At 39.7% G+C, this 27,974-nt stretch overlaps 2 protein-coding genes across 13 annotated transcripts in view; one reads left to right on the top strand and one right to left on the bottom strand.

Annotated features, from left to right (window-relative positions):
* LOC112563315 (protein argonaute-2-like) overlaps window positions 1-7,223 on the top strand; it is a 40,827-nt gene extending 33,604 nt beyond the window's left edge. For 4 of the 6 annotated variants that reach the window (XM_025237189.1, XM_025237192.1, XM_025237190.1 and 1 more), the window contains 3 exons: window positions 2,325-2,579; window positions 2,972-3,171; window positions 3,337-7,223. In XM_025237189.1, coding sequence (XP_025092974.1) covers window positions 2,325-2,579; window positions 2,972-3,171; window positions 3,337-3,445 — 564 coding nt within the window. In that variant the 3' untranslated portion in view covers window positions 3,446-7,223. The remainder of the gene's footprint in view (window positions 1-2,324; window positions 2,580-2,971; window positions 3,172-3,336) is intronic. The other 2 variants (XM_025237193.1, XM_025237194.1) reach the window with 1 other exon arrangement.
* Window positions 7,224-8,709: 1,486 nt separating this feature from the next.
* LOC112563314 lies at window positions 8,710-23,440 on the bottom strand. Of its 7 annotated transcripts, none has more exons than XM_025237182.1 (18): window positions 22,078-23,440; window positions 20,114-20,241; window positions 19,546-19,784; window positions 18,929-19,150; window positions 18,392-18,541; window positions 17,924-18,062; window positions 17,122-17,291; window positions 16,766-16,974; window positions 15,983-16,130; window positions 15,452-15,519; window positions 15,089-15,317; window positions 14,685-14,827; window positions 14,132-14,345; window positions 13,721-13,876; window positions 13,173-13,328; window positions 11,805-11,880; window positions 11,485-11,602; window positions 8,710-11,130 (listed from the first exon to the last, which is right to left on the bottom strand). In XM_025237182.1, exons 3-18 carry the CDS (start codon window positions 19,634-19,636, stop codon window positions 10,102-10,104), a joined length of 3,318 nt encoding a protein of 1,105 aa, XP_025092967.1. In that variant the 5' UTR covers window positions 19,637-19,784; window positions 20,114-20,241; window positions 22,078-23,440; the 3' UTR covers window positions 8,710-10,101. The 7 variants fall into 7 exon arrangements, with proteins under 7 accessions (XP_025092967.1, XP_025092969.1, XP_025092968.1 ...); XM_025237184.1 differs by lacking the exon at window positions 22,078-23,440 and adding an exon at window positions 20,557-22,065; XM_025237183.1 differs by lacking the exon at window positions 20,114-20,241.
* Window positions 23,441-27,974: the final 4,534 nt, after the last annotated feature.

The raw sequence follows: 27,974 nt of genomic DNA, 5'->3' as shown, positions 1-27,974 counted from the left end.
AGATTGTGCACAGACTGCAATAGATGGTCATGACATTGCTGCACTTGTTGTCTATTTCTTTATCGTACTGTACCAGATGACATGACTATGTGGAGATCACCCTCTAGCTATCTCAAAAGGGAAAGTATGCTTATTGGCCTGTCTGATGCTCTTTAGTAAGGCTAGATATCTACTTCATCTCCCTCAGGACACCGAATGACAATCCATTTACATGAGACTGATGCCTTATTCTTTTAGTACAAGAGAGATAGACCAGATGGAAGTGGCCATGTGTCTCCTGTCCCCTCTCTGTCGGCGTCCTATCAGGCCAAGTGATGTCTATGCACTTTATTTTAGTGTCTAAAATGTGTATTGAAAGGGAGGTATGTATTGAAGTGATCACACGTGTTGCTAAAAGAAAGAAAAGACCACAAGCATGCTGTTTCCTTCTGTGCACAGTATTCTGTTCATGGGGGAGCTGTCGATGGCAGCGACTTAGCACCTCCACCCAGCCCCCACACCAATGTGTGCCGTTGGGCTTCGTGACTCATGCAGGGGGTTGCTGAACTTGTGTAGCCTCCGATAACACTTCAGCATGTTGAGACATGTTATGCAGTTTGACTAAACTCAAGTTGTATGTAGAAGCCCATTCTAGGTCCTTCTGTGTCCGCTCCTGTTAATACTCCTGGTCGATGAATGCTTTTTGAGTTAGTGGGTGTTGACAACTACGTCCTGCCCTTGCCGGGGCTATCGACGTCTCGGCTTTTGCTGAGGTTGATATAAGATTATCATTTTGTTTTTATTCTGTGATAGTTTGTTGCCACATATTATACCCACCAGCATGTTGACTGCATATATGCACGTGTGCATGCATGGGTCAGTAAGAGGCGGAAGTGAAGATGATCATGATAAAAGGAGGAAGCACTCGGGTCTATGTTTGTGAGTGCGGCAGGTCTGGAAGTGTCTTGCTGGCAGAGAGATACAAGTATTCCATCAGTGAATGATGGCATATACTTTGGTTAAGCAGTAGCAGGTAGTTCACAGAGTTATCCATCTGTTTCCCGCCACCTTGCTGCTAGTGAACAGCGGAATTGTCAACATCACGCAGCCTATAATTGAGAAGCTGGCCGCTCTGCCATCACGTGCTTGAGGACTTTCACCTTGTTTATCTAAGCACAGTTATGCAAGCTTGGATCCTGCATATACTTCAGCAGTAAAGTTCGGAATAGATGCTCGCTCGTTGTTTCACCTCTATGACTGTGTTTAAGCATTTTGGTACACAGACACCAATGGCTTTACTGACAGATATGTTGGGAAAGTTCTGTCATTTTGTTTCACTGCTTACGGAGGCTATGGTTAATTGTTATGGTAAAGCGGTCTCTGTCCTTGTCAGATAAGTAAACAGCATTAGCATAAACAGAGACAAGTTACTGGCATCTTTGTTAAGTATGCCCGTATTTATGAATCATCACTAATAGGTTTCAGTGAGATTTGCTCACACAGTTTGTTTTGTTAGCTGCAGTACTATAAAAAGCACAGACAATGGGGGATCAGCTGTCTCTAGGATCTGTTTATGTAACGCTGTTTACAGTGACCTCACGTGCTGCTAAAGCACATGAAGTAGTGCGTGTACCACTACTTTAACCGGCTAGAAGGGAAGGCCTGAAAGTACCATTCAGGTTAAAGAAAGGCATGTTATGACGTTCCCCAGGTTCTACCTGTAGGACCTGGCACCCTTTCTGATGCTGGTAGAAGGATTGTCAGTGGCTCAGCAGCACAGCATGGGGTAGGTGTGACAGCCTATTTCGCTAGCCCAGAGGCAGCTTTTTTTTAACAGCTTAGGCGGCTTGACACCCTACAGCCCCTCTGGATCTGTTTCACCTAGTGTATCACTAGGTTTTCTGCCAGGGTGGGTTACCACTCCCTCCACTTGTTAGTCTCCACATAGTCACGTCATCTGGTTCAGTCCAAAGAAGAAATACCATTTTTAGTGGTAAAATTTTTTTCCTGAAGTACTTACCAGATGACATGACAGCTACCTCCATCCCCGCAGTAGGTTCCAGACACTTAGAGTTGATTGCTGACTAGCGTGACACGTAGGAATGGAAGGGAGGCTGAACCGATTTCATGTCCTACTGTTCTATGGTCGTTTGACCAGAACAGATTTGGACAGCTGAATTTGAGGTAACTAGAGGGTGATATCTCCACATAGTCATGTCATCTGGTAAGTAGTCGAAGAAAGAAATTTTACCACTAAAAATGGTATATTTGTTAGAATTTTTAATTTGGCATATATGCATCATTTCTGCTCACGAGAAGTAAGTTATTTTTCTGCCGAAAAACAGGAATCTAATATTTTGCAGGTGCTAAGTCATGAGCTACGGGCAATCCGTGAAGCTTGCACAAAACTGGAGCTGGATTATCGTCCAGGAATCACATTCATTGTAGTTCAAAAGCGCCATCATACACGTCTTTTCTGTGCTGATCGCAAAGACCAGACAGGGCGCAGTGGTAACATTCCTGCTGGAACAACAGTGGACATGGGAATAACACATCCAACTGAGTTTGATTTCTACCTCTGCAGTCATGCTGGTATCCAGGTAGGGAAGAGAGTAATTTAATCCTTGAAGATACCTTCTGCATGCTTACCATGTTTTCCTGTTCTCATGTGCAGAACAACATCTAGTTATGTGGCTGTAAAGAGAGGAAGAAAGAGAAAAAAATGTACATTAATTTACATGTATATGTAAGTTTGTATACTTGCATGCAAAGTTCTCCTTCAGATTTAATGGAAAGTTTTGTGAAAGGAAATTTTTATATATAAAATGACGCATCAAAAGGAGTGAGCATAATTATGACTTTGGGTTCCACCTATTTCCTCACTATTTATTATTTTAAATTCACTTTTTAACATGACATGGTAATAATCTATGGCATTGAGATGGACCAAATACAACATGCTTTTCAGCTGTGTTCCTTCTTTCCTTCACAGGGCACTAGTAGGCCTTCTCATTACCATGTGCTGTGGGACGACAATCGTTTCAGTGCTGATGAACTTCAAATTCTGACCTACCAGCTATGCCACACTTACGTGCGATGTACTCGTTCTGTATCTATCCCAGCACCAGCCTATTATGCCCACCTGGTTGCCTTCCGTGCTCGATACCATTTGGTGGAAAAAGAGCATGACAGGTCAGTCATTTGTTGGGCAGCATCAGTCCATTTGCTTTGCACCCTCTTCCTCTATTTGTTTCTTTTTACTTGCATTTTTAATGGATTCTATATAGATTTGCATGAAGTAAAAAAAAATAAAAATAAAAACAATCGAATAACCTAGGGCTCTACCTGTTCTTGCAGTGGAGAGGGCAGCAGACACTCGGACAACAGTGAAGACCGTAATCCAGCTGTCATGGCACGAGCAGTGACGGCACACCCAGACACCATCAAAGTCATGTATTTTGCCTGAGCTTGGGGAGAATGTGGCCTCCCCTTACAGACAGACTAATTGTTTTGGAGCAGCACATTCTTCTGCAATCTCAAGTCTTGCAGCTGTTCTGTGGGCCACCACAACCTAGGACCAAGCACATCCACTGCCACACTCAGGCAGCTGCATAACTGGATGTCAATGCTTCCTCTTTGGCACCTACACATGTGAAGCATGTGTGTTTTCTTGCGCCTTTAATCTTGTCAACTTTTGTGTGAATAGTCTGTGAAAAACAGCTTGCAAGCCAAAAGGTATTTTTCTGCCCATAAACAACAAAAGTTCAAGGGGCAGAGTGTACTTTTACATTGAGGTGATTATCTTTCCTTGATTCTTCCATATTTCCAGCTCTCCTGTATAATCCTTTAGGTGACTCGTGTGTAGTCTTGAGAGGTGCTACTAGCAGACTCGGAGGTATCACTCATCCCTAGCCTAGTTTGGCTGCTGTGCATGGAATGGGTTGCTGGACACAGTAGCGAGTGTGATGGGGCAGTGTCATCCTAGTAAAGTTAATTGTTTGCAGGAAGAGAGGAACAGGGAGGTTTAGGCCCTTTTTTACGATAATTGCCTGATGTGACTGGCTCAGTTATATATATTTTGGGGGCAACATAAAGCTGCTTGATTTTTTTTCCTCACAGTTCTGAAGGCAGGAAAGGGCTTAACCAAGAATATTAGTTTAGCGTATGAATTTTGTTTAAAATTTTGAGGTAGTACAGACATGACTTCCTTTTTTTAAGGCTATGCTTTGCCAGGTGTCTATATCAACTAGGGGAAATAATATGGGTGGCACAAAAAAAAGAAGTATGATTTCGCTGGAAGACTGTATTAACTGTTTAACACAACAGAGAAACTATATAGACTTAGCACAGATTAATGTCACTATCAGGTGTTTATCATCAAAGACTTAGTAGTTCTGAAGAGTTAAGCACATAGACTCCAGTGTTTTGTCATTTTTATATTCGAGTGCCATACTTTTTGTGTGTGTGTGGAAGCCGGGGGCTCATACCTTTTCTAATTTGTTGGGGGTTTTTTTTTTAGTAAAAAAGGGAAAGAGCATTTGCGTGTAACCCTTTTATGGCTTTTTTTTTTCTCCTCAAGAAAAAAAGAACATGGCTGAAAGGCCTCTTGGCCAGCAGCAGCCTGTCTAGGTTTTTGCTTTGTTAGGCCAAGTCATGGAGATGAACACAGAAAAAAAAAAAGGGAGAGTATGTGTGACTATGCTGTACTGACATGGTTCAGCTAAGACCAAGATCTCTTCACTGCTACCTCACAGGAGTTGAGCAGACCTGAAGAGCAAAAGTCCTGGTGCTAGATTTAGGTCAGGACAAAATAGTGCAGAGGAAGAAATTGAAGATGTGTGCTCATCACTGGACAAAATGCTGTTAACAGTTGAATTAATGGAGTATCTTGCAGACAATGGCCAAAAGAGACATGCAACTCCCACAGAACAATTGTTCAGTTTGCGGCAGCATAACAATGTCTTGTTAAGAAAGCTGTTCAATTTCACAATGACAGGTTGTTTTCAAATAATGGATTTTTACTGTAATAATTTTGGGACATTTTGTGTTACAACTTAGTTTCTTGGCTTTTTCTTTTTTTTTTTTTAATGGTACAGACTATGTAGATGAGTCTTGACTTCTAGTTTCATCCTAAATCACGTTTCCATCTCCTCTGTGATATTGAATCATTCATTGTGTAGTGCTGGGAGTGGTATACTCTATCAATAGTATGATTGTAGCAACTTCTCTAGTCTATTCCCTGCTAGTGAACATGCAGAGGTAAACAGATTGGGATAGGGTTGATAACATTATCTATGAGAGATTGTGCCAATGTGTTTTGCTAGTGGGTTAGGAATGGAAAAAGTATGACTATCTGAAATGTAGAGTCATGTGTAAGTTATCTGACATTTAAAAACTGTTGGACATGCAGATATGTGTGGGACTGTTATGCACCTGCAAGCCACATTAGATTTGTTTATTGAGAAGTGGGCAGACATACACTGATGTAAGTTTTTCATACATTTGCGAGAATTCTTTTTCTATTTGCAGACTTTAATCCTATTGTGCATGTAAAATTCTTAATATCACTTATATCATGTCTGACCTCTTTGAGATGGATGCTTATGGGCTTGGTGTTAGGATTTTATAGATGAAGCAGTCCATTTAAATGGTTCTATAATCTATAGGGATTGTGTATATTCAAGTGGTTAGTGTGATTTTGACCATTGGAAATGCTTCTTTTTTTTTGCATTTATCTTCAAGGCTAGCGTGTATTGCTCCCCTTTTTTATTTATTTGATGGAAGAGGCCTTGGAGCGTAGTCCATTGGCAGTGTGATAGAAATTAACTTTGCAGAACCTCATTATAAAAGAGCCAGCTGATTTCAACTTAAAAAATTGTGCAGTGGGGATAATACTAATCTATATGATTTTTATGGGCGAACTGGATTTATGCTTGTTGCTATGTTACTTCTGGTTCAAAGTTTATTTATGTGTGTTGGGCACAGATCTGCTGTGTGATGCTCAGGCCTTTTTAAAGCACTACCAAAATTGAATCAGAGAAGTCAGCTGCATGATAGTAGCATGCAGGGTCAGAAAGTGCATTTCTTTCTATTTTCTGCCATCTTCTCTACTTCTAGCCATATCCAGGATGTCAGAAGAGTAAACCATTAGTTCTTTTTCTATTTTTGTTTTCCTCAACATATACTACTTCCTGACCATTACATGCAATTCTTCTCTTCCTATTTAACACCCCGTAGATCTGTTCAAACATCACCTAATAATGCAGTACATTTTAAAGCCATGTTTATTGGTGCACAGTCTGATAACCACAGGTGTGAAAACAACCATTCCCACAGAATTTTTGTGCTAGTTTGGTGATGATATCCATTTTGTATCAGAACATTCATATCTTGAAATTCCAACTGGCATTACCTTCCCAGTTTCCACATTGCTTATCATTTCATGCAGAAAATTGACCATATGATCACAAACTCACTGTGCTGCATGTGAGTGAGCAAGGGCACATCTGTGGACAGTTCAGCAGGTAGATGGAGGTTATGTTACAGAAATGCATGTGTGATTTTACCCATTAAGTAAATGCATATTTTTATACACAACTTGTATTGGTATTGGTACAGAGGGGATATGTATATTTATCTCAGATATCATAGAATTTGGCAATGATGACAAATCATGTTCAGTATGTTATTGGTAATCTTTGACATCATTTTCCATGTTGCATGGTGAGCCATTGAAGTCCTATTGGTACAAATCAGTGCCGACATTTTGTGATGCAATAGATTTTTTTAAAAAACAAAAAATAAGGGCCTTAATGCATATGACCCTTGTTCCTGTAAAACAAACAAATGAAAAACCCTAAAAAAAAAACTCATAAGAAAAAGAAAAAAAGGCTGCCTTCTAATTTCCTAACTTTAGCAAAAAAAATTTTTGTTGTGTTTTTTTTTATTATTATTATTGTAACCTACACTTTAACTTTCCTCATGCCAACGCTTATCCCACCCCTGTACATTATGTTTGTAGTTTTGCTGTTATTAATGTTATGATTTATTTAATGTTGTGGTCACATGTTGTGGTCCATTTACATCTAACATATGCTTAGTACTGTCAGGTATGTGCATTTAAGACTACAAGGGAGGAGGGATGAGAAAGTATAGCAGTGCAACAAGGAAATGAAAATGTCTGGGAAGTCTGAGCATCTTTAAGATTCAGTACTTGGTCGCATAAATAAAGCAAAAACAGAAAAGCGAGACTCCAGTCATTGAAATGTTGACAGATGGAGCTCATAGACCACGAGTACTCAAATGAAGTACCTCTGTTTTCTGAAATTTGTGAATCCATTATAGTAAATCTTTTAGGGAAGTTCTCAAAATTCACAGAAAATTAAGACCTAAATGTCTCAGACCCTTACCATCCTTGGTAACAAACATGACCATCCATCTTTCATGCAACCCCAGATGTGGAATTACTGGATCCAGACGTTTTGAAATTTTAAATAGGATTTTCTTGGCTTTATCCAAGAGGGAACAGAAAGAATCAAATGAGAAGAACAAGGCTACAGGGTAGAAAGGAAAGTTTCAATGGTGTAGAGATTGTTACATTTTAACAATTTAGAAAAGAAAGTAATCAAAAGCCTATTTGATCAAAATGAGCTAATATTTCATAAAAGCAGGTTTAGAACAAATATCTAAAATTCAGTCATATCTGTTCTATCATCAAGTAGAAGACCAAGAGTAGGCAGCCTACCATTTGATATACAAAAAAACCCCAAGAATTAGACATGATGGGAGAGAACAAATTAGTTCATACTTTAATTACAAGTGTTAGAGATGGTGATCATAGTAGCATTCCATGCTCAAAGTTGGCATCTGTGGGCTATAGGGCAGAGGGGGCTAACTTCTGCTTCTGCCCATTATATTCCTTAACTGGAGTGGGAACAAACAACATTACTTGGGTAGGACAAAATTAGTATTTAGTAGTCATTTTATGTCTGTACATGTCTTTGTCATGTTCAAGCAGACTCCTTCATGATGTATTGATGCTAGTCAAAAGATTTAGCATTCTAATGTGTTTGTAAAATTCAGCATGCTGCCTTTCAGAGAACAACCAATGGCTGTTACAAGAAGTTTTCTACACATTTGCCGTAATCCAGAAACTGGTGTGACACATTTTACAGCAATATTGCATGCTAAGAACAAAGGTTCTTGCCAAATGGAAAGTGTTGTAATGGGCTAGAGAACATGGTGGGAAAGGACAGCTTAGTTGTGTAATTGTAAATTATAAAAAAAAAGCCTGGTGTGATTCTAACGTTTGCAGACACTTAAAGAGCTTCCTATCAATGCATCATACAAACGTGTCAGCTAGGTCTGGTTGAGTAAGCTCTTGTTTGCTGGTGCAGGGGAGAGTGACAGTTGCAGACATTGATCATCCTGATCCAGATATTGCATAGCTCACACCCATCTTACATATTTTGCTAGTCCCTTGGGTTTCTTGTAATTGCTTCAACAGTTTGTTTCATAATGCATGAGGAATAAATAGTACATCTAAAGTAATGTTTGCAAATTAAACAAAATTAAGCCTTTTCATTGTGTTTGTGCTTTTCATTGTGTTGTCCCTTAAGGATGCTACTAGTAGTGTTTTGGTTTGCTGCAGCTCTAGGTATGCTGGTACTCTGGACAATTTGTCCGGTGTTCAAATTTTTTTCTTTATTATTAGTGCTTTAATCTTGATAACTTCTACACAGGAAGTAACTTGATTGTAAAGCTGAACATGTGCAATTTACTTTCCTTACTTAAATTTAGCAACAAGATTTCCTTTGTCAATCTTTTTTTTTTTTTGATGAAGCAAGTGCTCTAAATATTTCCTAAAGCGTTTTGTGCAGCAGAGTTACAAGAATTATATGGTATGTTAACTTATGATTTACCTCATTCTGGATAAACTTCATTCACTTGTGGATGATTTCAAATTACATTTACTGTTTGAAATAAACACAACGCTTTTGCTGTAATCCAACCAGAAAAATGCAGTTGTAGAAAGCAACTTGAGTTAAGCTGACAAGGGTGGATTTTTTAAAAAAGATAACAAAACATCCTTTGCCTAAAGTTAAGAGTGGTCAATGTCTTCGTAATCTGATTGTTAAAATGCATTTAAAATTATATTTTGGGGACATAATTTTCATGGATTTTTTTTTAAAAGCAACCTATAAAATGGCAGTGGACCTGTTGCTGAAAAGGATTGCTTTGAGTTAAAGGTGCATAACAAAGCACTTTAAGTTGCTCTGTTTAATACAAATATGATGTTTATTGAAATAAATTAAGGTAATTAAACCAGAACAAGCACAACAAGTATAGTATACTTGCATGTCCTGACTTAACACACAAGAAAACTTGAAGTATGTTCATGTATGCAAAGCTGAAGCCACTAAAAAGAATGTGATAAAGGTCATTTATCTTTAATGTGTATAAACGGACTGCACAGCTCACTGAAGTGTATCATACCTTTTATTTCAACACTGATAATTCTCAAAAATTACCATTTTGCTCAACTCCTTCAGAATATGACCTTCACACTATAAAAGAGATGTGTGAAATTCGCCTTTTTATAAAACCATAAATTTAAAAGAATCAAAATATACAAGTTCAAAATTTGCAAAAATTATATTTATACCCTATGACAGAGATCAACATCTATTATTCAGTTGCCATAAAATGATTTATGGCACATCAATGCATCAAAGTGTAACCTTTAAGAGAAAAAACATTTGGTTTTGCTGAAGCATTTGTGTGAAAAGAAGACAGCTAAACTTCAGTGTTATGGTACAATTTGAGAGCATTAAAGGACTGGACCACTTCTTTCTGCATAAAATTCATCAAGCTGGTCATGGCAGCAGGCAAATTTGCAAACGGAGAGTTTTCTGGTTTATTGTTGATATGTCTTTCTCTATAGCTCTCTAGTTGCTCGCTTATGTTCTCAGTTATGATAATGGGCTTGTTCTTGTGCCTTTGTGTCAGTAAATATATATTGCAGCTTTATTAATATTTTAACATTATTAAATGTATTGCAGAACTTATTGAGACATCTTCCTAGATATCATTCATCGTCACTGAAGACTTTCTAATATTCAGCTACTTACAAATTCTTTTCCAGTCTAGATACCCAATAGCCATTTGAGAAGAGTCTCCTTGACCGTGAATGTAACTTTCATTGTTTATTGTGTGGTTTGTACCTAAAGTAAGTAAAGATGATTTTGTTCTTGTATCTACCTGCGTCTTTGTGGTAGCTGGCAGCATTAAGTCTGAGGAGTCCTGCTCATGAAAGTTGCTATGTGCCTTTATATTGAGTAATACATCTGTTGGATTGCTTTCTGAGGGCATTGTGTTGTCTTTCCAGGTCACACTTAGGGCTCCTTGAACCTCTGGATAGTGGTTAGGTATACATTTTACATAGCTCTTGGATGAAGTGACTGACATGCAACTTTTTTTTGTCAGCGTTATTTCCTCCATACAGTCTTCATCATTAACTGGCTGTGAGATCTCATCTTGAAGAACACTTTTTCCATGTGTGTGTTGGGGGTATGCAGGCAGATCTTGAGTAGCGAACCTGTGGATGTCTTCACACAAACGTGGAGAACCTTGTGTTGCTTGGTTGTCAGTCATTGGTTCTTCAAGACTGGGGACACAAAAACAGCCAGCCATAGAATGTAGCAAAGCATGTTGCTGAGGATTTGTCACATAACTGTCACATTGTTTCAAGGGCAGAGACTGGCTCTGGACATCAGACAGAACTGCAGCTTCTTGTGGAGCTGTGCCTTCCTTCCTTACCTCAATATTGTTAACCTGATGGTCGTCATGGACTTTATTCATGGTGGATTGACATTTTGAAATTAGAGGAACCATTTCTGGTGTCCTGTGACCAGAAGTCTTGTGTTTAGTCTTGTCTGAATGATGAATATATGTCCCCAAACCTCTTTCCATATTGCTGACAGCAACTTTGGTTGTGCCATTGGTCAAACTGCTACTTTGTGCAGTGCTGTGGAGTATGAGATGCTTAGGACTGGAGGTCTGAAGAGAGCTTTTGGGTAGCCCAGTCTTTATGTTACTGTCTTTTTTGTTTATTCCATCTGTAAAGGTCATAGTACGGGGATCCATAGCCATCTGCAACAATGAGACAAAGCATACTAAAAATCAGGAATACTACAGAAAACTAATTCAAAGATATTTGATATATAAATTATATTTGCAGACAAGGCTACACTTTGACAGTTGATGTAAGTCTTAAAAATATAATACTTCAGAAAGTACAAAAACTGAAAGCTGCTTAGCCTTGTGGTCAGAGCATCCTAATCTTGGAACCTTTTCCTTAAAAATTGTGAAAATCCCTGAGACATCCACAAGGTTGTTTGTACTGGTTGGTTATTATCCTTCCCATGACTTTTATTGTGCATGCCTAACAATCAGACTTGGAGAGAAACTATGCCAGCACTAACACGAGTACCTTTGTTGCCTTACATTTGTTAGTATTCTTGGTTTGCTGGTACAAGATTCCTTCAGCTGCACATCTTTCACTTTAGGCCATCTAATACTGTTAAAACGCTTGGATTTCTTCTTGTATTGGACACACAATGCTCTGTTGAGAGAAAACAGCTCATCTATAGCAAGTAAAATTCAGTGAAACCTGTCCTTCAGATATACATAAATGCTTTTAAAGCTACGTTGCAAATAATGAATAACAAAATATAATATTGTTGATATGATTTCCAGACCAATCCATTCTTGCTTTCCTATTATGCCATACAACATAGGCCACATCACATAACTGTGTGTCTTACCCAATGAGAAGACTAAGGATGAACAGGCCTAACACAGCAAAAATAGCCACCAGTATGGTCACAGAGATGCCAGGACCTATAAATGACATAATAAGTTAGAATTCTTTTTAGTCACTGGGCTGAACTCTACTTTTTAAAGAACTATAAATGTAGTCATCTCCCTACATGGTTACCTTGTGATGAATTTTAATAATAATCTTTTATCCTGCTCGTACATTTGCGGCCCTATGCTCCTCAAAGGAGCAACTAGAAATAAACTATGCTGCTTGTACATATAGTATAAGTCAAGCTATTAAAGCTTAATAAAATCATCTAATGCAAACGAACTTAAGGGTGAGTGTTGATAATGCTGATGATGTGAAGCACAGATCCCAAACTCTTCATGACTGATAACTGGTTTCTGTTTTTGAGGTTTTTTTCTGCTTGACTGTTCTCACAGTTCTCATCCCCGGCCTGCCTCCACACCCACACATTGTTTTCCAATGCTTGACAGGTCTTAGTCCAAATATAAATGTAGCAATTTACAATGAGATCTGTGCTGGCCTCAAGCAAGGACAAAATTTGTCCAGTCTGTCTGAGAAAGACACAAGGAATCTGCTACTGGCACTAGGAGAATGTCAGGCTGTAGACTGAAGTCCTAGTCTAGGTCAATGGTATACTGTAACAAGCACTGCTTACCAGGCATGGCCTCATTCTCACCCCTTGTGCCTGGCTCCTAGTGCCAGGGGTGGACGCCCAACCTCATGGATGGGTGGCAGAGTGGCCTACCTCTTTCCTCCACACTGTTTCTGTCTTACAGGTTTTTTCACCGTTTTTTTTCTTGTTAAAACTCTTATTTCATTCATTGCAATTTTTTTGTTTGGGGTTCTGTCCTCTGCCTTTTGGTCCTTTCCTTTTTCAATGTTTCCCACACAATTCTTCCTTTTAATGTTTTTCATTGTTATTTCTCTGCAGCCTTCTTTATGTTTTTCATTGTTATCTCTCTGCAGCCTTCTTTAGGCCCCCAGTAAAACATTTACTCCTCTGCTGTTCAAGACTCTCCATGGTTTGACAAAAGTATTTCACTGCTTAGACTCTCACTGACCTTTTTGTAAGGTCTTCCTTAAAATCAATCCTGGCATATTTAAAATCTGTTCAGATGTTTCATGTGAAATAACAGGGATATGAAAGTATTTAGTTCCCTCCCACTGGCCTTGTGGGTATTTCTACTGCTATGGCCCCTTATATCCATGATTGTTTTGGACATAACTGACCAAAGACCACTTTAATCTTTATCCTTTATTAGCATCATCATGTCAAATTTCGAATTATCCTGTTAATTGTTCTTGCTGTGTGCAAGTTGTTGACATGGCATAAAACTCAACTCACTGGGACTGGCCATCAGCACTGTGGTCTTGGTTGTTGCCTTCTTGTTTTGTTGTCCGTAGTATGTGACACACACTGTATAGCTGCTACTGGGAATCAAGCCCCCTCTGTCCATCTGCCTCTTGCCTTGCAGCAGCTGATTTGCATTCACCCCACCTTCTAGCAATAAAACATAGTTAAACTAGAAAGTATGAGCAAACTGTTAATACACAAGAGAGGGAAGCACACAGCCAAGTGGCTAGTTTCCAAGATTTCCAAGGATTTGATGGCTAAGTGATGCAGCACGTTTTGTCAGCACAGGTAAGGCTTATAAAAGCACACACCTCCTACAGAAGTTAATGAAAAATATTTTGTTAAGAGAGGGGGTCATCTAGTTTTAAAATGTGGCCTAATTGATGCAAGTGCCGATGGGAACCCAGGTACAATTATTTATATAAAGAAATGACCATTGAAAAACAAGCAAAAATATGTCGATGTGACCTTTTCAACAACCCAATAAATACTGCTAGTGGAATATAAAGAACAATTTTTTTAAAAAGTCATGGATATACCAGATAAGCAGTTCAATGGTTTCTCTGCAATGAAGACAGTAGCATTAATGGGTCTTCCTGGTGCTGGCAAAGTGTTGCTACAGATGGGGTTAGCATCAATTGTCAGTCCTGTCCCATTTTCCCAGGACAAGACTTGAAACATAGGTAGCGGAGGATCTGCATCCAGAACAGAATTTCTCTTACACCTTTTTTTTTCAAAAGAACAGCACAAACACTTACATATTAGAATCTGGTTGCTAAAAACATGCAAAGAAATCAATTTTAATGGGATTGGGTGTCAGTTCGCTAACTTGATTTATGTTTATTTATGCAAGTTAAAGGACAGTCTTTAAAATCTAAACAAAAGACCATCATAGCAGTCAAAACATAGGATGACTGGTCAAATGTAATTTTTAATTTCTATAAACCTACCTCCCTCTTCATCAAAAACACAGATCTGCCAGTGAAGCTGGACAGGGTTACCAGTGGTAATGCTGCTGTTAGTGTTCTGATTTTCAGAAACAATACCTATACCAAAGTACCAGCGGCTTTCCATTGTTTCTCTGTATTTCTTTCTGTCATCCTGAGAGATGTTCACAGTCTGACTGCAACAGCTGAAGTTCGCAGCTGCTTTTCTCAGTGCTGTCTGTAATTAACAAAAAATCTTAACTATGGCTTTCTCCCCAAGACATACCCTAATCCTGTTCTCATTATCTTCACTGTAACTAATCTGTATTTGTCTGGCATGCCTGATAATAGATAGATAATGAGGAATCAAGTCATTGTACATAAGGCCATAAGGGGCATGGTGGCTCTAAACTTTTTCAAATAAAGTTCTGGTGGTAAGGGAGACAATCTGTGCAAACTATAGTCTAAATTTAAAAGGCTGCCAGAGTATCAGGTATGCCTCAAGTGTAATTGCTTAATTAACATTTTTAACAAGAAAGAAGTAAATGTGGAAACAAAAAAAGAGTGGAACTCTCACCTGACAACGAATATGGGAAGCATCCTTCCTAAACTGATTCCCAAAACACCAGAGAATGGAAACAACATTGTTGATGGAATTTTCCCAAAGCACAGTGTATGAGCCATCAGCTTTTCTTTCAACATCGACACGCTTTTTTGCAGCTATAACATAGTATGAATGGAGGAAGAAATTAAAATCCTTAACGGATGAAGATGCTTAGAAATCCTGAAATGAGTGTAAACAGTTGAAATGACTAAAAGCAAAAATGTTGAGTTATGATAATTTGATCAGATTTGACTGTTAACATCTAATGGGGGTAATCCTGTCTATGAGCTAAGAACACAGGGTTAGAGAGGTAAAAAATAAAAATAAGATAGAGAGTTTTAATACAAACACACTAAAGAAAAAAAATGTGGATATACTTTCTAAATATGGAGTAATCTTAAGTGTAGAACTTTTGTTTGATGGCCCTTTTCTTGTAAATGCTTGAACTGTGACATTGCAGCCCAATATGCATCTTTCTGGCACCAGACCACTGGTTACCTGTGGCAGCCTATGTTCACTGTTAGCAAATGTCACATTTTGACAAGTCTTTTGTGTGCATACAGAGTATGCAATGATCTCTCCTCCCTGGTCCTCTGGTGCATACACCTGCCGGAAATACAAATGAGATTGTTCACAGGTGTGTGAGAGAGAACGAGAGATGTAAGTAAACATTAATTAGTGCTTATGCAGACATGCTTTTTAAAAAGGAAAAAAGGAAAAAAATAAAAAATAAAACCAACATTCCAGTGAATGACAACTCCTGTGCCAGTCTGCACCCAAGCAATAATTTCTGGTGCAATGAGTGGTACTGAAACAAAAGTACAAATAGTTTTTGAGTTACATATATTCTAATTTATATTCTTATTTATACTTTTTTTCACTAACTGCTTAAAAAAACAGTTTGTGCACATGTGAGGCATATGCATGCAAAATAACACATAAACATACAGTGTTAAACAAATCAAATTAAGTCTTTCTTTAATCCTGTTCTCGAAACTGCATTTTTAAACTCTTGTATCAATTTTCAATATTTGAAGATGTTGTATCTGTCTAGACTGTTTATAAGGAAGTTTAGTTTAGCCCATGTTACTCCTTGACTGGCATAGGACTGCAACAAGTTTATAAGGAAGAGTTGATTCAAAAATAACTTTGTTTTGTACAATTTTGGTGTGCATACTATTCTTGATTAATACAAGAACATAGATACCAAACTAAGAGGATAATGTAAAGTTACTAACTGAACTCAATGTGCTGAATTTCTTAACACCAACCTGATTCAGTAGTTTTGGTTGTGACTGTGGTTGGTGACCCAGCACAACAGCGGCTGTGTGGGGTAACCGTGACATTATAGGAGGTGAATGGCCACAAGCCCTCCACAAAGTGAATCACAGTCTCTTCTGTCTTAATTAATTTAGACATCTAGTGAGCACATACAAAAAAGCATTGCATGAGTACACACACTAACATTACCGAAACATTTGTAGATATAAAGGGTGTGTGTTTTTTGTTAATTTGAGCAAGCGAGAGTGAGTGTGAGTGTGTGTGCATACATAAATACACCTAAGTGTTGTAGAGGATATATCCTGTTTTCACTATTATAATTTCTACAGACAAGTCCTTACACAAACTCTCTGATTTGCAATCTGATTCATCAAATTTAAAAGTGATAAAAATCTATTTAGCAAGGTAAAGGTAAATGTAGTCCCATGGCCTTTTTCATGTCATAAGGGAGTGAGATGTTAAAGACCTCACTTTTCTCAGGGCCATCTTTATGTGAGGCTGGTGCCCCTCTCCCTTGCTGCCTTACCTTCCCCAACTCTCTTAGGAGTCAGGTACCCATTCCTCCCAGCTGGGTCAACTAGGGAAAGTGAGCTGTGCTACACGGGTATCGAACTGGTGTGCCTCTCAGTTTGGATGCTATAGTGCTCTAATCACTCGGCTACCTGCTCCTTATTTAGCAACATACTCATCCAATGTGCATTTTCCTATGTGTTTTACTACTTTCTGAAAAGAAACACAATGTTATCTCAAGGTTAAAGCACTCTTTCACGCACTTTCTCTTTGTCAGGCAAGTCAGTTGAAACCAAATGAAAAATAGGTTGGCCATGATGAAGTGGATAAACGTCAACAGTGTAGTTGACTCCACCCATTCCAAGGCGCCTACTGAGACTCAGGTCTTTAGGGCGGTCCCACCAAACCATGAGTCTGTGTGGCTGCTCTGTATCAGGTGTCACACTCAGGTTCATCACCGGGCCTGGTTTTACTGAAAGCAGATAAGATCTCATGCAGGCTTCGTGACAAGATAATTTGACAATTTGGACAATTTGAATTTCAAACCAAAGTATTATGCAACAGGCATCACAGTATCATGCATGTTTACTGACAAGTCTTAATAGTGAAAGGTACATACCTACATCTAACGGACAGAAGGTCACATTGGACAAGGCAAAGCCCAGATTGTTGGAAGCATTAGCAACCACTATGTAGTTAGTTTCGCACATTATGTTCTGTACTGTCCAGTTAATGCACAGCTCTTCATTTTCTCCCAAGTTCTTGGTGTCCCAATTACTTTCATAGGGCCTTCACAATGAGAACAAGGAAACAATAGTATACTACGCTTGCACTGAGAAAGTGAGAGAAAAGAACATCATTAAAAATACATTTTAAACATGCTTTCAATATATTAATATATTTAATATCATTCCACACAAAGATAAATTATAATGTCTGCAGGTGTATCTAAATGTAAATGCCATTTTATTGCATATACAAAGTCTGTAGACTGGGGTTCTTTGTGTACAATGTCTCATTTTATGTCCGTAAGTGTCGGTACATCCTATCCGTCCTAGACATGCAGGTTCACCATGTTCGATTACTCTCTTGCCCAACAAGTCAGTGCATTTTGGGCTCATCTGTGTCTTAAGCAATGTCTTCCCTGACATGTTTGTCGGGTCTGTCAGCTCGATCATTGTCGAGATATAAACTCGCTGTTGTCTTCGTTGCTATAGCTCACACAAAATAACGTGAGCATGATTCACTTCACATGCCTCCCCTTTCTTGAAATCAATGGCGCCTAACGCCCCCGACAACGCGCCCTATGCCAGTGTACTGACGTCATCAGTGACGAGGACCGCATATGTGCCCAGTGTGTGCTGATGTCATCGGTGTCCGTTAAACATGTTGCTTCGCAGGTGCGTGGTGTTCGATCTTACCTGTGCAAACTCATGCTCCAGTGTGTGGGCAGTGAGTTCGTGAGCAAATCGTGGTCGCTGCCCTCGTCCATCTCAACACAACACTCTAATTCGTCGCCATGGAGCAGGCACGACACGCTGAAGTCGTTTGTGGGGACATCTGGGCAAAAGTTTCCAGAGTTACTGTTACTGTCACGGATATAATTACCAGAAAGAAAATGTAATAGCTTCGACTCGATCAACAGGACTTTTAGCCCATTATTATTATGAACGTGTGATTTTCAACGAAGACAAAAGGTTTGACATGAAAGACACTTTGATGTCGCCATGACAGCCATGTCCTTAATTTGACCGAGACGACAGTTTTTTGGCTACGAGAGATTAAATTTAACACCGAGCTAGAAAGGAGAAATGTAGGCGACAGATGAAAGCACGCAGGTATGACAGACAGAAACTGGCAGACAGGTGTAAAATCCATTCAATACTGACATCCCACAGTGACGGACTTCATTGCGACGCTCTTGTTGTTGTGGAGACAGTAGTAATTTCCCGAGTCTTGCAGGGTGGCGTTGTGCACAACGTACTGCACGCCATCTTCCACCACGTCGACGTCCAGCGTCGTTTCCTGTTGTGACAGAATGGGTTTGTGTCTCAGTCTGCATTGAAACGACATCATGTGAATGCACAACACCATGGTACCTTGCACTTTGCCTTTGAGACTGGTTTTTTTCCCCCTGAAATGAGTGGTGTATGTCCCAAAGTCTGATCTACCTTCACTGTCCCTCCCTTCTTCCACCTACAGACAACGCAAAGGTCAAATTGTCTACTTACATCGTCGAGACTACAGTCAAACAGGTGTGCACTCTGTATACCTTTCATCGGGTGGGTTTATATGAATGTTTATATGTCTATAAAGTGAGCAGATAATAATAAACACTATCGTACAGGTCACGTGAGGTCGTGCGCTGTAATTTCAGGATGTTTACACGTGCCTCGTTACTTGGAATGACAATCATATTGGCAGAAACTTCCTTGTTCGTTCATTTGGGGTGGGATTTTTTTTCCTTTCTTCTTCTTTCTTTTCTTGGTACACTTCAATAGGTCTGTGTCGGGTACTTACTAGGTTGCCTGACGAAATTTTTTTGAGAGAGGTGGGCCTGGTCTGGTGATTCTTCATGCGACACTTCAGGATTATTTGGGAGCCCACTTCAAACACAAGCGGTTTTCTGCCATCTGCCGAGCTCATTTCTAAAGATAAGACAATTGTGAGAAAGTCAAAGTACTTGTTGTGGTGTGACTACAATTAGAGAAATGGGGGTGGGTAGGTGAATATGAGGGTACCATTCTGTGTTGTACAAACTAGGACTTTTTCCATTAAAATCTATCAAATATTATTATTTGGTGTCTACTGGTGTCTTTGTCGCTCTCAACAATCATCGTCGTTCGCGTCTCGCTGTCTAGTCCTCGACGTGTATCGCCATACACTCATTACTCGTGTCATCGTCATCGTTATCGTCGTTAATAGTCGTCGAGTGATACGGTCGTCAGGACACATCTGCTGTTGGGTCCTCCATCTTTTCTCGGCCATTTATAAATCTTTACCTCCTTTTATCCGTGAATGCGGTCGGCAGAAAAGTTCTTACCCGCCGGAAAGAACGCCTCTATGTTTGCAGTCGCTGTCGCGTGGAGCCACACGAAGAGGAAGATGGCAAGCTGCTTGCGTTTGTCAGACATTGTGAGCAGGTGTACAGCTCAATGTCTGGTGTGGACAGGTGTCTGACTCTGGACAGGTGAGCAGGTAGTCGCCAGACGTGGGCAGGTGAGCAGATTGATGTCGGATGGGTGAGTTCAGTCCGTTATTTCTCACTACACGTGCACTGTCCTGGAAGTCACACATCCACGATCACGGCCCAGCACGCATTCATACACACAAGGACACAAAAATTCATATGGTTAGTCATACACTCATGCTGAGGTCGGCATACTATGGGGTCATAAAGGGAATAGTTTTCAGACATCATACTTTAAACTTATATTCAGTTTTTTGTCCTCGCTGTTCCTTCATTAAGCAATCGAAACTAACAAAACGGTGCAATTAAAGATAAATTGATATACTCATATCTCTTTATTTTACAGCCACGACGAAAGTACTGTTGTCATCAAGTTGTTTATTTTTTGGGGCGAAATGGTAGTCAAAATCTGCAGTGTTACCGTTACGGCTCAGCGACTCTCCTCTGGAGTTTTATCAGTCTCCGTCACCTGTTGCTTATGCACTGAGTTGCAGCAACAGGTTCAAGTTTCCTTCCTCCTCCGCACACGCCATCCCCCCATCCGAAGGACTGACATAAATAAATAAACAATCAGTGGCATAATCTCAATGTTAACAGTTTTGTTTTTTCCCCGTCGAGTCAGGTATCGTGACCATAGATTCCGTGTCTAGATAACAGGTTGCAGCCACCAACCTCAACCGATCTGTGGCGATGTTCTCGCGCCCGGACAGTAATACCCGGAATATCACCCCACGAAACATGGGACAACAGCCTCACCCACACACACCCTCCTGCCAGTCTCTGTTGCAGGACGACATCTACTGATTCTATTTTTAACACCTGCATCGCACCTCCGTTCTTAGCAACACCTGTGAGCTCGCCTACCTGTTGTGTAGACAGCTAGTAGTCTGACGCCAGTCCGTTACCGGGTGCCGAGCACAAGCTGAAGATCCTCAAGCAACAGGTGAGTAAACAAAAGCCCTCGAGCATCTGTCTGAGTCTTTGTGCAAGCTACCAATGGGTGACCATGACTGAAGTGTCATCGACGAGTCGTCATCTACCGACGCGCAGAGCTTCCTGGCAGGTGCACTGCCGCTCAGTCTGCCTGACAATGCGCTGTCTCCTGATGGACCCTGTTTTAAAGCTTTCCTCTTTCCTTCCCCCCATACTTGACCTCCTTCCTCAACCCATTATAGTTTCTTGCAGCCGTTAACGATGATCGACTTTTTTGTCACGTGCGCGTTAGTCCCTCCCTCCCACCAAACAACCCCCTTACCCAGCGTCTTTGAGACAGTGAGAAAATGACATCCTGTTATGAAACTATTTTTTTAAAAAAACTGTAGCAGTTCGTCTGCATTTGTTCCTTTGTCGAGGTCGATCGGAAAGACAGTTGTCCTCAAAGACTGAACTTCTTTCCGATTGTCACTGGATCGAAGCTGGATCTCGCAGCCCACAGATTTGTTTCTCTCTTGGTTACTCATCTCGAGTTGCATCCAAAAGTTCCCTGCCCACTCTTGAATGCACCTTCATCAAAGATTCTTCCAGCATCACAACTCAATACTCTTCTTTCTTTTTGATTTGTTTGTCTGAATTCCTTTCTTACATTTTACACTTTGATTGGTAGCTGGACCCCCGACGTGCCGTACCCTAAATTACATTCTAAAATATTTACAAACTCAACACAACATTCGAAAATTGTTTAAAAATCTGGTTTGGAACGTCTGACCTTGCGACACACATTTATAGACACATGGTTAAAAAAAAAAAAGAAGAAGAAAAATGTGGCATGCCCGCTGTAGACAATGTGGAGTATGACTAGAGAAGAAACTCTTTCTGCTGTTGAGCATTTCTTGACCGTGGGAGGATTCAATATACTGCTCAAAAATGCTATAGAAACTTAAAGGGTTTTTATCATGCATTGTTCTTCTACACCACCAATAAAGCTACTTGTAAAATCTTGTGTAGTTTTATTTTTAAGGACATTTAATACTAGAAAAATAGCACCTTCAATAGCGAAATCATACAATCACACGAAATAGCCACAGTGACATACAGCTATGCTCCACATAATGACGGACCGTATGCATGACTGGTCACAGATTATAATGAACATAGTGCAACACATTCTCAAGTGTTTGTGATGATGCTGGTGTAAACAAACTCACTGCGATGCCAGTGGTATAAAAATATATAAACACTTCTGTAATATAATATTTGGTAATGACAATAAACATAATACACTCTATGATATTCGCACGACAAACTCGTCAACAGCGCATTTGTTTATTTATTAATTTTTTTTTAGAATGCGTCTCTGTCGTTGACTCGTGAAGTTTATAACTGTTATATTCCTTCTCTCGATAGTGCATTATACGAGTACGTGACCTGCAAAAATTAAACACTGACCTCTGGTTAGAAGGCGACTCGTCAGGACTCAAGGTTCTGTTGTTGGCTCCCCTCGTTTGTTTTCTCACTGCTGCACGCACCTCACGCGCAGACAAAGTCCACCATCGTGTTATGTCTGACATCCATCCCGAGTAGACTGCAGGTGAATATTCACAGCACCTGTCACGTGCACGGCCTCCGCCATATTAAGGTAAACAACCTCTGCAGATGCGAGCACCCGTCTATTGTCACTACGTGTCGCTGTAGGATGTTCGGGTATCAGGTGGAGCGCCACTGGAGCGTGGCGATCACGTTTCTCGTCAGACTGACAAGAGAGCAGAATGTCAAGCCTCACATTTGCATCATGTATTGACAAATCACAATACTGTGTCTCAAACTTATTCATTCCTTGGCGTGTGGGGCTGCAACAAAGCTGTCTCACTTTTGTCTGTCTGTGGCCATCTTAATTCTAAGCCGCCTCATGTCTTATTAAAGGCTTGAATTCCATCTTTAAAAATTTTGATTCAGCTGCTCGGCATTCGACAAGTTGTCTTTGAGATTCCTCCAGAAGAGCATTGTTTTGGTTTTTTTTTTTTTTTTTTTTCTCTGTAGCTGTTTTCTCGTATGAGCACAACACCCATCCACCATTACAATTGTAATCTTGTCTCTTCGATTGAAGTAGGCAAGTTCTTCGTTGGTTAATTACTATTATATTTTTTTAGGGGAACAGTATATTTACAGGATTCTTTCTATGCTAGCATTATGAAAAACACTAATTAATTTGTTTATATTACTTTCTCCCACTCTGAACCACAGAAAAAGCTGTTAGAATGTAGTTCTGATGCGATTCGAGTTTTGTGTGTTTGTTATTTCCAAATTTTGTTTATACTATGGAACACATTCTTTGCCTCCTGAGTCTCATTTTTAGCCCCTCCTTACATAGATAAAGAATTAAAAAGTGAAGAATTAAGAATGTAGTGGTCTACAGGTGGAAAAGATTTGACGCACTCATAGTACAATTAAAAACTGAGGTTTACGGTGCAACAAACAGCAAGAGATGCTCAAGTTAATGTTGACTTAACTGCTGTTAATTGTAGCTTGAATAATAATAATAATAATAATGTAATGGTGCTTTATTAACCTGCGTTATTTGCTGCGAACTTGTGTTTTAATTACTTTTGAGCGGGTGATGGTTTTTTTTCCCTCGAGAGATATATATATAGCCATGAATAGTAGTTTCTTGAAAAAGTGTTGTTTGTGCTGCACGGTCAATATGTTTTTTAAATTGTTTTTGTTATTCTGTTCATATTTGCATTTTCTGTATTTGTTTTTTTTTTTCCTTCGTCAGTACTATTGTTCATTCTTTTATAGTTTGTATGTTCTTTGTTTATTTTCCTGTCTCTCCTGCGCTGTCCATGTTTCGTTCTTTTTCTTAGGCAGCTAAGAGCATGCTCTTTAGGAGTGTGAGCAGGCCTGACGAGAGGGGGGGACAGGGGGTCTGGTGTACCCGGGCCCGCGGCTGTCAAGGGGACCCGGCCTTGGTCAGTGGATTTTCTTTTCTTCTTCTTTTCTTTTTCTTTTAAAGAAAGGTCTAAGGACAGAACACCCAAGCATTACACGTGCAGAAGTTGAGTTTCAAGTCTGTAGAATTGTAAACATACATTATTTACTGGGAAAATAATTTACGATTACAAGTACAAGGGGCCCGGAGAGGTCGTCTGTCCCGCATATTATCATATAATAATTTACGATTACAATTACAAGGGGCCCTTCACTGGGACGTTTAGGAAAAAAAAATCAGCGGCCCGGAGAGGTCGTCCATCCTGGGCCTGTACTGGCGCTTGGCAGCCCTGAATGACGTGAGAGTGAGAGACAGAATGAGAGTAAGATTTTGTTATTTTGTTAGAAGTTATCATACTGATGTGAAGATGATGATGACTATTGATGGTGGTGCATGAACAACTATTGTTGGAAAAAAGTTTTTTACAAAGATGAAAAAAGTGATGTATATTTCTATTAAAAAAGAGAGGAAATGAGACTTTATTTTGCTGATGGAAAGTATGATACTGAAATAATACTCTAAATACTTACTTTTTTAATCGTGAGGGTGTTTGCCTCCGAGGGGTCCGAACCGGTGACGTGCTATTCTTGTCATAGAAAGGGCTTATAAAACAAGCAAAATTGATATCAAATCACAAAAGCGTGTCATGATCATGATTTTTTGGGAGTTGTTTGTATAGAAAAAAAAAGAAAGAAATGAAGCAAATGACAAACAAAGGAAGAGAAGCACTAACGATATCTTTCTTGGGGCTGGTGTTCGTTTTATAAAAGCACTGTCAGAAGCATCTGCTTCTCATTTCAATGTTTCTTCTGCCTTTTGGAGGATGCAGACACTTCTTCGGTATGAGATGCTGCCACACAAAAAAAAAAAACAACAACAACGACAAACAAACAAAAAACAAACAAACAAACAAAAAAATAGAGAGACATGTCATTACACCATACAGAGGCAGCCTTGGCAGTACGCGGGGCCCTGCAAGGCAGAGAGCCACAAGTGTAGACTATATACTGTACATGGACATGTGGTAATGTTTCACAATAACAATAGATGAATACGTTCATGTATAAAGTGAAACCGTACAAGTGTGCTAGCAGCTCAGAGAGAAAAGAGAGCGATATCGAGCAGACGTTACCACAATGATCAAAGGGTCATCAAGTTAAAAGTGCATCATGTATATCAATTCCAAGTTTTATTATTTGTCATTGAATTGTTATTTCCCCATATGGGGAGTGGATCGATCCTGGCCGTGCTCACAACGAGGCCGACCCATAAGAGAAGTGGGTTCAAGCCCTTGACTACGAGATGTCTACATCAGTCTAAGCTGCGCAAACAACATCGCCCGCAACATCGAGTTACGTCGAATGCGGCGATACATTCATCTGGCAGTCACGTTCACAACAGTATAAGTCTGGCTTTTCGTGATATTCGGGTTGAGCAGCATAGCATGCAGTGTAAGTAGCTTTTAGTGTATAAAAGTTGCAAGTTTTGTAAGATTTTTCTAAATAATCTAATTATACATATATTTTTTAATGTCTTACCATATTTTTACATTTATTTGTCTCTAGAAAAACAGAAGAAACATCGTAATAAAAACGATACTTATCTTTTCTGAGCAGAAACAAGGGAAACAACCTGCCCTCAGTAGCTTTAGTACTTATTAACTAGACACAAACGAGAACTTTTAGGAAAGCTAGGCTGTCACCTATAGTGCGCAGTCTATAGCTGTACTAAGCTGGTTGTCTTTGCAGGGCCGGCGCTAGGCTGTGTTGCGCCCTAGGCGAAAGAAAAATTCTGCGCCCCCCCCCCCCCCCTCACAAAAAGTGAACCATGTTATATCATTTATTTTGCAATTTATTTAGTCCTGGTCATGAAATTGATGCTTAAAACCTCACTTTTCTTGCTTTTTGCTGTGCAAAACGAGTTATCAGTTCCTTCAGATTGAGTGCATTTGCCAAGTCATGCTCAATAGATATGGTGGCCAGTCCAGTCAGTCTCTCTTGCAACATTGTTGATCTCATATGGTTTTTAATTCATTTTAATTTTGAGAAACTCCGTTCTGCACTGGCAACAGAAATTGGAAGGATCAATAAAATTCTGAGAGACACTACAACATTCGGCACAATATCAAATAGCTTATGTTGGATAATGAATGTTAAGACTTCTTTAGGGTTCATTTTAGGTTTGGGAAGTCTTCTAGCCACAACCTGAAATTCAGAACAGAGTTCCTCCGCGTCAATGTGTTTGCTGTCTCTGTGCATTAGTGCCTTTGCCAAGACCTCGCAAGATAGTAGAATGTCCTTCGTTGGTTTTTCAGAAATGCTTTGGATATCATAAAGAAATCCAAATAATGCACTGTGCTCCTGAATCTGTTTAAATCTGTCTTCAATGGACGCAGTTCAAACAAGAAAGCTAGGCTTAAATATCACCAGTAATGACTGCGGTGGTCTGTCTCAGAACTCAACTCGCTTGTGATGTGCTAAAGACCACCAGACTGTCACGGACCCGTTTGTGCAATGAAAAGTTTTGCAAAAAGTGACACCACCGCTATCGCAACCCGTTGCATCCACACAATCAAAATAAGCACTATAAGAAATAAGGAAATGAAATGAATGTAAAGAAAGACATAAATCGTGTTAATGAAATATATACAGCTATGTCACAGTGTATAAAATTCATGCGAACTTATCTTTACAAACTCATGAAGTGGCTGTAGACAGTAGCACTGTTCAGTCTGGCTCGGCTAAATGCAGTTCACAACCTTTACTGATTCAGCTGTGGAAGGATGATAGCTCCAAGCACCCAAACAGACGATTACAAAGTCAATTCAAACAGCAGCATGAGATGTCTGCAGCCGCTCAGAAAAGGGAGGTTTTGACATCGTCCTGTGGGTTTTAAGTTCAAACTACCTCTTCCCCACTCTGGCTGTCCAGCCCTGGTAATGTGATCTGACTTTCTTTAAAGTGGTAGAGATTTATCTCTACCCTTCTCCACTAAGCCACCCCACTGAGGTCCTTTCAATCTTTCTCTCTTCTCTCTTTCTCGTCTCACGGACAACTATCAAGTAACATCGCACCACCTTTGTCCAGTCTGCTAGTCTGATCCGACTGGTCATTAACTGACAGATTTATCGCTACCTGTGGGCCTGTCCACCTATAGCACCTCCATCGGCAAGTGCTTTCAATGGTTCTCTTTTTTCTCATCTTACAGATGAACTAACAAGTAAAACCGAACTGACTACATGTTTGCTGCTTAAAAATAGTAGAAAAGTGGTTTTCTACAAGAACTCATTACGACCAGAGAAGTTAGAACCCAGAAGTGTCAAAGAATGGCTTATTAAAATTAAATCTTTTTCGAGAATTTGCTGCAGATTTGATTAATAACTTATAAGTAAGAACTACTTTTTGTCAAGAAAAAGTACGTCTGTTTTTCAATTGCAGGCGTGCATGGATGCTTGCATGCCTCCCAAATCACACCTACACTTATGAGTAGGGCATTTCAAACACTCGTGTAAAAGGTTTTATGGAGTGCACACTGATGGAGACAAGAAATGTGTAGCACCTTGCTCTGGTCTTATTTTGCTGTGTGGTCTAAAACTCAAGCTATCACAGCTTCCAGCCTCTAGACCACCCTGATAGCAGCTACTTTGTTCCCATCCAAAGTCACACCTCACAGCGAGTCACAGGTGGGCGGGCAATGAGAGAGTCTGTCAAGAGAGAGTCTTCTGGACACTAACAATGCAAAGTTGTAAATCATGGTGTCAGCTCCCCAAACACAAGCCAGTGATCTTTACTGCGTGGTGTCCAGCACAGGGTTTGTTGAAAACAAGAGAAGTATATAGACTGTAGGTCTTAGTACGCATTATCTCTTAATAACCAATTTCAAATATTCTGTCAATGGAGCATAACAACAAGCTATCCGTTCAAACTGTAGACAAACAGATGCACTCTTAGATAATAAAAATAAACATTACAAGTTGACAACTAAATTAAGCGTAAAACACCAATCGAACAGAAATTTAATAATTAATAAGAAAGTTAAATATTCATGACCATGAGTCACAACAGTAAGTACAAGACTACAGGCCATCAGTGTCAGTAAATAGATATGCTATAAACTTCAAATGGCTCTACCTTGATGTTTGTCTGCTAAAGACTTTAATACTCTTATTAACTAAGAACGCGTTCGTGACATTAGCTAAGTTCCTTCGGGTTGAAAGTTCGTAAGTGTAAACAATATTGAGCATAAAACTGTTGTCATAACCACAGAGAAACTCGCGTAGCAAACTCAAGTCAGTGTTGTTGTCCCTGATCTCAGTTGCAGTGTTTTCAATGCATAAGTGTGGAACCTCTTCAATAGT

Source organism: Pomacea canaliculata, linkage group LG4 (genome assembly GCF_003073045.1).
Source record: "Pomacea canaliculata isolate SZHN2017 linkage group LG4, ASM307304v1, whole genome shotgun sequence".
Lineage (NCBI taxonomy): Eukaryota > Metazoa > Mollusca > Gastropoda > Architaenioglossa > Ampullariidae > Pomacea > Pomacea canaliculata.
The sequence above is the reverse complement of the archived record's forward strand: the minus strand, read 5'-3'. Positions and strand labels throughout refer to the sequence as shown.

Bases quoted from the DNA above. Each gene is read 5' to 3' on its own strand.
- LOC112563314 (XM_025237182.1), bottom strand. From the start codon at position 19,636: ATGTCTGACAAACGCAAGCAGCTTGCCATCTTCCTCTTCGTGTGGCTC. The intron at 19,151-19,545 runs GTAAGAACTTTT...TCTTATCTTTAG, and splicing joins AGAGGCGTTCTTTCCGGCGG to AAATGAGCTCGGCAGATGGC. The intron at 11,881-13,172 runs GTGAGTTGAGTT...TGTCATTTATAG, and splicing joins AGTGCTGATGGCCAGTCCCA to GTCCTGGCATCTCTGTGACC.